The sequence below is a fragment of the Ananas comosus genome, linkage group 1, assembly GCF_001540865.1.
Source record: "Ananas comosus cultivar F153 linkage group 1, ASM154086v1, whole genome shotgun sequence".
NCBI classification, from domain to species: Eukaryota; Viridiplantae; Streptophyta; class Magnoliopsida; order Poales; family Bromeliaceae; genus Ananas; species Ananas comosus.
This window is the reverse complement of record NC_033621.1, coordinates 6215267-6225986: the sequence shown is the minus strand read 5'-3', so window position 1 is coordinate 6225986 and position 10720 is coordinate 6215267. Positions and strand designations below refer to the sequence as shown.

At 40.9% G+C, this 10720-nt stretch overlaps 1 protein-coding gene and 1 long non-coding RNA gene across 3 annotated transcripts; both read left to right on the top strand.

The window, feature by feature from the left end:
• LOC109706635 lies at positions 1634–1994 on the top strand. The gene is made up of 3 exons (XR_002215279.1): positions 1634–1656; positions 1779–1816; positions 1904–1994. It is a non-coding gene; the product is annotated as an uncharacterized LOC109706635 (long non-coding RNA).
• LOC109715706 (probable aminotransferase ACS12) lies at positions 4729–10323 on the top strand. 2 transcript variants are annotated; one of them, XM_020240834.1, is made up of 4 exons: positions 4729–5327; positions 5476–5622; positions 8729–8889; positions 8967–10323. In XM_020240834.1, the coding sequence occupies exons 1-4, from the start codon at positions 4890–4892 to the stop codon at positions 9820–9822; spliced, it is 1602 nt and encodes a 533-aa protein (XP_020096423.1). In that variant the 5' UTR covers positions 4729–4889; the 3' UTR covers positions 9823–10323. The 2 variants fall into 2 exon arrangements, with proteins under 2 accessions (XP_020096423.1, XP_020096432.1); XM_020240843.1 differs by having other exon boundaries at positions 4730–5327; positions 5476–5613.

Genomic DNA, 10720 nt, shown 5'->3' with positions numbered 1-10720 from the left:
GGTGTCAAGCTCACCTTCAAGCTTCACCTCTTTTACTCACACCATGGTCTTGATCTCAAAAGAAGCAAAAAGAAAACTTCAAATCTCCTAAAAGCTCCATAAAAATCATTTCTAGGTTTACTCAAACCCTAGTTTGGGAGTTAACATGAAAAGGGGCAAAGCTTACCTCTAAGCTTGCTCATTTCTTGCACTAGAGAGGAAGAAGATGAAGTTGCTTCACTCCAATAGCTTCTTCTCCACTTTCTTCTTCTTCTTTTCCTTCATTTCCTTTGTCTCCTTTTTCTCCTTCTTGTCTTCTAGAGAGAGAAAGAGAGATGAGAGTGTGAGAGGGAGTGAAATGAGAGAAATATCTCATTTACCCTCATACTAGACACAATGGGTTGCAAAAATGCAAATAAACCCCTCAACTTTTGCTCTTTCACACTGCCTGGGCTGGGCTGTTCGCGCAGGCGGGGACCGGTCTCCCCGACCAGGTACCGGTCCCAGAAAGCTCTCCCCGCGGGCAGCCAGGGCTACGCGCGATGCATCCGGTCTCTCCTTGGGGGACCGGTCTCTCGGGGACCGGTCTCTCCCCGCAGGGGCCGGTTCCCGAGAGCTACTTTTCTGGGACTTAGCCGATTTTTCGGCTGTCTTATTTCTCACGCGTTCGGGGACCGGTCTCTCCAACCAGGGACCGGTCCCCGAGAGCACAAAACCTGCAGAATGCAGATTTTGATTCTTTAGCTCTCGAAAACCTTCCACAACACACTTTTGATCATTTTAACACCTTCGGACTTTTCGAAGTGTACCATCCTCGCACTTTGGTCAATTTGACTAAAGTTCGATATTTACTTTCCGAATTTTCGGTATATTACAGACGCGGTGCATTTAATGAGCGCCAGACAGTACGGCATTGTATTATACGTCTGTTGAGGAATACGCTGAGGAATACGCGGAAGGCTTTTGTGTAGTATACTGAGCTTGTGCAAATTGCGAAGTTCGAGTAAGGGGAATGACATTCAGAACCTTCCTACATGTTCTAGAGGGTTTAAAGATGTTTACGAATAAGTTTGAGAGTGATCGGGATGTGGGAAGCGAGAGTGTGCATTGCTCCTGCGAAATTGGCCATTTTGCATTGGTGTACCGGTACATGCATGATGCTATACCGGTACAGCAAGCAGCAACAGCAGCTGCTGCGTGTGGCAGCAGGCCTGTTTTAGTCTTTTGACACTCAACCTTATCTCTAAATGACCCAGCTCGACTCCTGAAGCTGCTGGAGGGTCAATAGAGCTCAGAGAAGGGTTTTGCATCTTCCTTACTTTGATCTCTCTAAAGTTTTTCCCTCTCTACACTAGAATCAAGGGTTTTGATCTACTTTCTTCTCCTTCTTCGATGCCAATGGTTTTGGGAGGCCAGGGGATTGTTATAAAAGGGTGAAGAAGGTACTTTGGGAAGGTTTTCGCTGCTCCATCAGAGTAATTAGCTAAGTGGAGACCTACTAAGGTGACTAACCAACTATTTGTTAGTTTGATGCTTTATTAATAGAGTTGGAATCTGATTTTGGGTTTCTTGTGCCTAGCTGGTTTGAGGAGAGTTCTAGTAACTCTAGAAGCTGGATTTGAGGTGGTCTTTGTAACCTGAATCAAGAGGGAGAATAAGATTGAAGTTTGGAAAGGGGTAAGTAGTGAATTGATTACTTATTTGAGGTTACAATAAGCTTGGTAATGAAGTATTTTGGGTGCTCGTTGCTACAGCTTGGAGGCTCCTGTTGTGCTGAATTACTTGATATTGTGAATCAGGTTGAGGAGATTTCGACCAGCAAGAAGCAGAGTTACAAGTAAGAGATCTATATAGATGAGATTCGAGCCTCGAATTTGTGATTACCCAAGTACACTAATGCAGTTTTTGATAGTCGAGTTCGCAGCAGGTAATTCCCATTCTTTGAGCTGAGTTGATGAAGTGTGAAGCTGAATTTGAGTACTTCTATCTTCAGCAAAGTCGAATTTTCCTGTGGGAGATTTAAGTAAGTAAACTTTCAGCTTATATTAATAGTAATAGGACTGTTCTGAGACTAATTCGCAGCAGGCTTGCGACAGGATATTGGATAGTCTCGACTGAATTCCAGGAGCTTGGAAAGGTTAATATAGTGTCTTCACCTAAGCCGAAGCAGGGTTTAAGCTGCAGCCTGGCACAAGGTAAGAAGTTCGCTGAAATTTGATGTGCGCTACTGGTTTCAATGCAGTTTATTGAAGTGATTCACAGCTGTAGTGCAGCAAGTTTGGTGCTCATTTGGAGATGATTATTGAGACTTTTGAAGCTGAATTTGGGCTGAATTGAGAAGGACCCAACTTGGGTTAAAGCAGAAGTTTAGTTTAGACTAAATCTAGGGGAGAAGCTAGTCCAAACTTTGTGATTAGATGAAGTGTTGCTATAAATATTTGAATTCAGCTTATTGCTGATTTTGGTTCACTAATTAGGGAATTTGGATACTTTGGATTGCCTACAATTGTGAGAACAATAAGAATTGTCATCGAGCAGGTGGGTTTGACCTAACCAGAGCAAGTGAATTCCTTCTATGTTCTATATGATATTATAAAACTATTAATTAGATACCATTGGAGGGATATATGTATGGTTCGACTGAATACATCATTAATTAGTGACTTGATTATACTTTTGCAAAGTGGGCAACAAGACATTCAAATTTTTGTATGACAGTACATGTAAATTACATACTTGTCAGGTAGTCATTCATCTAGTGGAAACTAGTTTTTTTATTATATTTAGATTCCGACCTATTGGTCGAGAACAAGAACTTACATATTTGATATATGACAATTGAGAACTGTTAGACTATGAATCGTGCTTGCTTGCCATTGTGCTCATTCGCACACGCTTGTGAGGGTCGCTCCCCACAAGCCGGCACTCCGGAGTTGGCCTACGCGACAGATTGCTCGCCTGTGCGGGATTGGGTGCCGAAGTGGATTGCCGTGGGGAGTGTATACTACCACGGGGCCATCAGGCGCGGCGCAAGCGGGACTACCTTGAGTAGGTCCCTATGGATTAAACTAAAGTGTTAATGGTATCAATAGCTGATCATCACTGAGTAGCGTACAATTAATTGACATGCTCATGTTCATTGCGATTACTTTACTTGTTCTACTTGTTAGATATATCTGACAGCATGATACACATTCATAGTTATTTATCGTTGATAAACTATCATGTTATAACTGTTTTACTTTCCACGTAGTACAGCATGAGCCTAGTGGTGTAATTCGCTGAGGCTGGCGGCTTACCCACTGGGAACTATTGTTTAATAGTTCTCACGCCCTTTTGTTGTTGCTTTTACAGAGCCATCTGCTACAGGAGAGGCTAGGGGTCGTGGCAAGGGAGTCGCGGCTAGCTAGACTTTGCTAGGAGCGTGCTAGTCGATCACCTTGCTACTCGGGCTACGGCCGAGGGTGATGTACCCATGTATAAAGAGACTACCATTGTATGTATATTTTGAGGGACCCTGTGATGTCTGTGTGATTTGAACCGGGAACTATAGTTTGATGTTTCTCTATGATGTTGAGATTTTGGATTGTAGACTTACTGTTCTTCTGATAGTGATATTATTGACTTATACTTTGCTCTGATATCAGGTTAGAATTCTTCTATGTTTCCTTCTTCCGACATGTTTTCTTTGTAGACGCCTTATATACTGCAGGTGTATGGCGGGTCTGTGCACGTACCGGGTAGGCTTCCACGGATACCCGGGCGTGACATTTTGTATACGAGGGGCATTTTGGTCAGACGGACGAAAAAGCGGACCGAATCTGCAAAAACGAAAAAGGTGGCCTGGTTTTGCAAAAGCCCAAAATAAGTAAATTTTTTATGCAAATTGGCCTATTTTAAATATATATTTTTTAAAAAAACATTAAAAAAAGTTTGGTAGTATTATATTAATTTAGAATATTATATAATACATTTTTAGATGAATATTAGCCAAATAACGTTCAATTACATATAGTATTTATTCAATAGAATTATTAAATATTTTATAGTTTTCTAAAATAGTACCTACTATATATAATAATGTTTCTCTACAGCCGCACTAATTTTTACGATTTGACCAAATAACCTCTTAGTTTAGGTCAGTTTCGAACAAAATTTTTATCTTGAGGGGTTCATCTTGAAAAGGCTAAAGTGACTAAAGTGGGGAGCTTCTCAATGATGTCTCATTAAAGAGCTCTAATTAGTCATAACGTGTCATTTTATCTCTATTCAAAAGTTTAATCCTTTTCTCTAGCAATTAAATTTTGTTTTTGAATTTTAGCATTAAAAAACACCTAGCTCCCAAGAAGGCTTTGATGGAAAGTTTCCCACTAAAGTTTTAGTCATTCTTCATCGCTCTCTAGCAAAATTATAAAGTTTCTACTACGATTTTATCCGGTTCCTCCTTGCTCATTAACAAAATTATTTCTCTCTCACATTGCAACATGGTTCCCATGGTCATCAAAAAAAATTTAAAATATATGATAATTACACAGAATGAAGTGGTGTCTCCAACTAATAAAATTATTACTCTAGAATTCATCCATTCTATCGTAATTTTTTTTTTAAAATATTTTGATAGCCTAGACGTCATCTACTCGCTGGGCCCACGTGTGGTCCCACTGGACGTGGCATACAACGTTACACTGTACACTCCGATGCGTGGGCTGCCTCGGCGGCCTAGTATTCCCCAATCCACACAAATAATAGCCTAATTATCTCCGCCCCCTCCTCCACCCTCGATCCTCTCACAGCGTGTGAGAGACTAGAGACAGACAGCAGGAAAACAAAGAAAAGCCAAAAGCCTATACCATGTCCGTTGCCCCCCGAAAACCTCCGCTCGTTTAGCTCAAAAAATCCTCCTCCGTCAAATGACCCGGGGATCGGACGGCGAGAAGCGCAGCCGTCCCCACCAGCCCCATCCGCCCTCGCGATCCAACGGCCCCGCGATGCGCATCGTCGTCCCCCTGCAGGGCGTCGTCCAGGGTCGCGGCGGCCTCGTCCTCGGCTCCCTCCTCCCCTGCGCGCTCTTCTACTTCCTCCAGCTCTACCTCAAGCGCCACCGCTCCCCCAAGAACGACCCCTCCGCCTCCGCCTCCGCCTCTGCGTCCATCATCCCTCGCACCCTCTCGCGCGGCCAACTCTCCCCGCGCGCCCAACCCCCGCTCTCCGCGCGCGCCGCCGCCCTCGCCCGCCCCGACGACGACGACTCCCTCTACTACGCCGGCCTCCGCCGCTGCGCCGCCGACCCCTACCACCCGACCCGCAACCCCGACGGCGTCATCCAGCTTGGCCTCGCCGAGAACCAGGTACGAGGAGCCCGCCTCGCCGCTTAGGGTTTTTTTTTTTTCTTTTTTTCTTTTTGTCCTTTTTGTCCCCCCTCGAACCCCCCCCTCTCGGCTCCTCTCTCTAGGCGTTCATTACATTACGCTGGTTGTTGGTTTCTTGTTAGAGCAGCTATCGCTTGATTTGGTGCAAGAGTGGTTGGTTAAGAACGCTAAGGAGGCATTGCTCGGCGAGGACAAAGAAGAAGGTCTGAATATCAGAGGTTTGGCGACTTATCAGCCGTTCGACGGTTCGATAGATTTGAAGATGGTAACTAACGTATAAGACTTTCTTTCTTTCTTTCTTTCTTTCTTTCTTGACAGTTTTTCGCTATTCTTTTCATCATATGATGGTGGTTTAAGGTGTTAAATTATTTACTATTCTTCAGATTTAGATACCTCTGTAATTAGTTAAATGGATATAGCTTATTTTAGTTAGATTTGTGCTGAGTAGTTGATCAGGTAAACACATGTTGTTTGTTTATCCGCTTGCTCCCAACTGATTCTTGCCAAAGCTTAGTTAAGTTTTTTTTCACCTATCTCATGACCTGGCCTCAAAATTGTTGCTACACCGAGGGCATTAGAGTACAAATCTCTTCCAAATTTTGTCCCGTTGGGTGCATGAGAATACAAATCCTAGTAAGGCATCCTACAGAGGGACCTTTACAAAGGCGATTCTCTTGCTGTATCAACTATCTAAAAGAGCCTTCATGGCGAAAATTTCAATTATAATCTAATTATCTACATGTTTGATACGCTGGGAATCCTGTTTCATTATTGTTTTATGACTGTAAAGTACTAGTAAATGTTAAGAAACATAGTATGCAAAATGTTTACTAGATTGGCTATTCATTCTTTGCTTTGTAGTATTCTTTCTCCTGATTCACTTGGGTAGAAATGTCTGATGCAATCTGTTCTTAGCTCTCCCATAGTAAAAATTTGTTTCCCAGGAATGCTATAGAGTGAAGTTCCAACTGAAGTTTGCAAAGTAAGATTAGGCAATTTTTCAAACATATTTAAGCAGAATGAAATGCTAAATCAAAATTTTATTCATGCAAGAATGATTCCAGTGACTCTTTTGATGTTCCTGTAAAGAGCTAGCTATGATATTCAACTTGTTTCATGTAAGCCCAATTTGTTCAAAATTTGTGGTTTCCAACTACCAACTTTTGTAGGCGATCATCGTGATAGAGAGAGTTAGAGTGTAAAGTTCATTGAAATTGAAGTAAAATTATTCTCTTTTATAGGTATTTTGACCTACTTTACAAATAAGGGAATTTATTTTTAAGGTTGGCAAGAGATTTCTATCTAGGGCAGCAGCCTAAGATATCAACACTCCTATGGAAGCACGAGTTAGGAATCTAAATACAATTCTTTCTTCATCGCCCGGACAATGGCCTAGCCATTTGCACATATCCAAGTTTTGATTCTTCCAGCAATTCAAATATTCAATACTTGTCTACCTTATAAGCACCAAAGCCTGTGGCATTTTGCTTTTACCCATGTTATTTGGGCTAAATAGAAAGAAGTATAGTAGATAGAGACTCTCGTAGTTCCATTTCTCTACTAAATGACTAGTAGTTTTTCACTCTCTTGTTAATGTGGTTCATATAGTGTAGGGGTGAGATTCATATATGTTCAGTTAGGCTGTAGTTTTGAATTTAATCCTTAGCATGACATTGCCAGTGTAAACATTACCTTAGAAGAAGAATTCTTTTTCCTGGTTAAGAATGGTTGACACTTTGTTTGGAACTTCTTATAAACAAACTCTGTACCCTCCCTTAAGCTTGATATTATTTGACTCATCAGACTAGCGAGATTGATTTTAATTTGTCTAATATGATAAAGCCTACTTCCTCTGATGGAGGCCATGCTCTTAGTTGTCCACCTAGCTAACTAGGAAGTTGTTATTTCCTTTTGTGTTCTGCCAATTATCTATATATTCTTCAACCCTCTAGATGGAATGTTGTTAAATGTTTTTTGTTTTAAAAAAAATCAAGATAAACTATGTACGACCTAGGAAAGAGAAAGTTGCTATATTGTCATTTATCAATGAAGTACCATGGAAGCTGACTGGACACAGCCTGTGAAATCAAGAAGCAGACTAATATTCGAGTCACTGCAGGTCTTATGAGGATAAGAATTCTTTCTATTTGCAGCACAGTGGACCACAATATCTACTTCATGGCATCGTTTATCTTTATCTCTTGTTTTTTCCTTGGTGATTACTCAATTTCTGTTATGTTTACACAGTTATAGCTTGTATATGCCATTCTAGATATGACATTGCGTGTTATATCTTATCAATGAGAGTCCTCAATTTACGCTTCCATTTTCGGTGTTGAGAGCAAGTTTCACCATCTGCTTTGGCATCGTAAAATGAGAAAGTCTCGGTGGATTTTTGTGGCTGAGACCCATCCTTTCTCATAAAGAAAAGTTGATGCGCAATTTTGTTTGATTGATTTTTTAAGAAATCCTTCTCATGATTGATTAATCCAATATGATCTTAGATGGTGATTTTAATATTTTTACCCTTGCATTTAATATCCTGCTTGTTTTTGGGTCTTCCTATTTGCATTTGAAGCCCCATATTTAGTATGCAAAAACCTACATAACAAAGTTGGCGAAATCCTTTCCACCATTGCCTCAGTAATAAGTGTGAAGATAAGTAGTTGGCTGAAGAAATCTAAATCCCGGAGGTGTTTATGGAAGATATCCTGATGTTGTCTCATTTTGTTGAAGAAAACTAAACGAGTCCAAGAGGTTGCTTTGGAGTTAACGGCCATGAGAGATGGACCTAACAATAGGACTTCCTATCCCTGATCTAATAAAACATTAGAACTATTGCCCTCAGTTCAACCTAAAATACAATGGATCAACTATGGTTTGGCTCAAATTTTGGGTTGGAGATTGCAGTTGGGTTTAATACGTGATTTTTGCACCTCATTTTCTACTGTTTAGTTTCTTTATGTCCTAATGCTACTTATGATCTTCTGACTGATTATCTATAATGGGCTAATGGCTGTATTAGTGTGATACAATTTTGAAAACGTATTACAGCTGTACGAAACCACAAGCAAACATAAATTTCACTGCCTTTTTTGAGCTGTTAAGCTTGGAATTTTTTTCTGCTTGTATTGACATCTTTAATTAATGCATTAAATGTTTTCACATTTTAGAGAGCAACCACTTGTGATTAGTTCCTTGAAATGCTATGTGATCTGTTCTACTTATCTGTTATTTGATTAAACAACTCTTTTACGTATATCGCACCTTGTCACTGTGGTAATCCTCATCATTTTTCTGCCAACTGGTCATTAATGTAGCAGTCGTAAAGTCTGCTAGTAGTTGCCATAAAATGAGGTCTTTTATTCCTGGTGCAACAGGCTGTGGCTGGATTCATGGGTCAAGTCATGCGAGGATCAGTTTCGTTTAATCCATCCCAGATTGTTTTAACTTCTGGTGCTACTCCTGCGATCGAGATTCTAAGCTTCTGCCTAGCAGATACGGGAAATGCTTTCCTTGTTCCTTCACCATATTATCCAGGGTAATCTCTTGTATTTATTTTTGTGTATAAAATTATTGAGGCTGTTATCTCTGGGTCTTACAAAATTTTCCATGCAGATGGGACAGGGACATTAAGTGGCGTAGCCGGGTAGAGTTAGTTCCTGTTCCCTGTCGAAGCACTGACAACTTCAGTTTTAGCATTGCTGCTCTTGAACGAGCCTACACTCAGGCAAAGAAACGAGGATTAAAAGTCCGTGCCGTTCTCATCTCCAATCCGTCAAACCCTGTTGGCAATTTGGTGAATAAGGAAACACTGTACGGCCTCCTTGAATTTGTGACAGAGAAGAACATACACTTGATTTCTGATGAAATATTTGCTGGATCAACCCATGGGAAAACTAAGTTTGTTAGTGTGGCGGAGGTTCTAGATGCTGAAGCTCTCGACAAAAGTAGGGTTCATATAATATACGGGCTTTCTAAGGACCTCTCCCTCCCAGGATTTCGAGTTGGGGTCATCTATTCCTACAATGAAAATGTCCTAAATGCTGCATCAAAGCTAGCTCGATTCTCATCAGTTTCTGCGCCCACCCAACGTTTGCTCGTCTCAATGCTTTCCGACTCGATGTTTATTTCAGAATATTTGGAAACAAACCGAGAGAGGCTGCAGAGAATGTATAGATTATTTGTGGATGCTCTTAAACAACTAGGTATTGAGTGTGCGGGAAGCAGCGGAGGGTTTTACTGTTGGGTAGACATGAGCAAATTTATACAATCATATAGTGAGAAAGGCGAGCAGAAACTGTGGGATAAGCTATTGACCATAGCTAAGGTCAATGTAACACCGGGCTCTTCTTGCCATTGTATCGAGCCAGGGTGGTTCAGGCTCTGTTTCACTACATCAACTGAGAAGGATATACCGGTAGTCATCCAAAGGATTAGAAAAGTTACTGAGAGCCACAGAATGAGCCATTGAAAATGTTACAAATTCCTCATCTCTAGTTGTAATTTGCCTTCTCTTTGAGCGCAAGGAAGATTGCATCTTTAGATTTACCAATCGAGCAAAATAACATCATAGAAGTGTCCGCGAAGACCTATGTTCGTTTTAGCAAGAAATTGATATTGTCGGCAGACCCCAGGGCCAGTAGGTATAGTTTGGTGATTATGAAGGGATTCATCAAATAACTGCTCTTGTGCCTTGAAGAATCTAATTGGTTCAAACTTCTTCGAGAATCTAATTTGTTCAAACTTGATGCTGCTGAAAAGAAGATTGGTTATCTTGCCAGCAGATTCCGAGAGGGGATTTTAATGTGTTGCAGCCGCTGCCTCAGCAATGACATGTCAGGGAATTTTCGAAGTAGCATCAGTACCATCTCCTCAGTTGCGAGTGTAAAGCATTAGATCCTGAATGGTTAGTGTTTGAAAAAGAATCGCTATATTCTTCAAAATATAAACCATATTCTTTTTTCTTCTCTTTTCTCCGGCACAAGCATGACTGATGATCTGCTTTCCTGGCTGTTTACCTTTTCATTTGAGTCTTTCTTTTTGCTTCTCTCTTATCTGGGTATTAGAAATATTGGTTACACCATCATGCACAACGTTTTGAGGAGACTCACCGTCTAGCCGGATTACATTTATATATTATCATGCGAGATGATCTTGGACATTTTTTTCCAAGGGGCGGCTAAGACGTTCTCCATAGATATGTTGTGCCCGTGATTGGCGATGAAATTAATATTTTCACTCTCACTGTAGACTTGGCTCAAAATAGTAGCTCACAGTAGAATCATAAATAGGGTTGTCAACAGGTCGGATTCAAGTTTTGAAAATCCATAACAAAAATTGAATTCAAAACTGACCCTCCCTCTTTGTTT

Coding starts and splice junctions, on each gene's coding strand:
- LOC109715706 (XM_020240834.1), top strand. CDS start 4,890: ATGACCCGGGGATCGGACGGCGAGAAGCGCAGCCGTCCCCACCAGCCC. Junction 5,328..5,475: donor TTGGCCTCGCCGAGAACCAG/GTACGAGGAGCC, acceptor TTGTTAGAGCAG/CTATCGCTTGATTTGGTGCA. Junction 8,890..8,966: donor CCTTCACCATATTATCCAGG/GTAATCTCTTGT, acceptor TTTTCCATGCAG/ATGGGACAGGGACATTAAGT.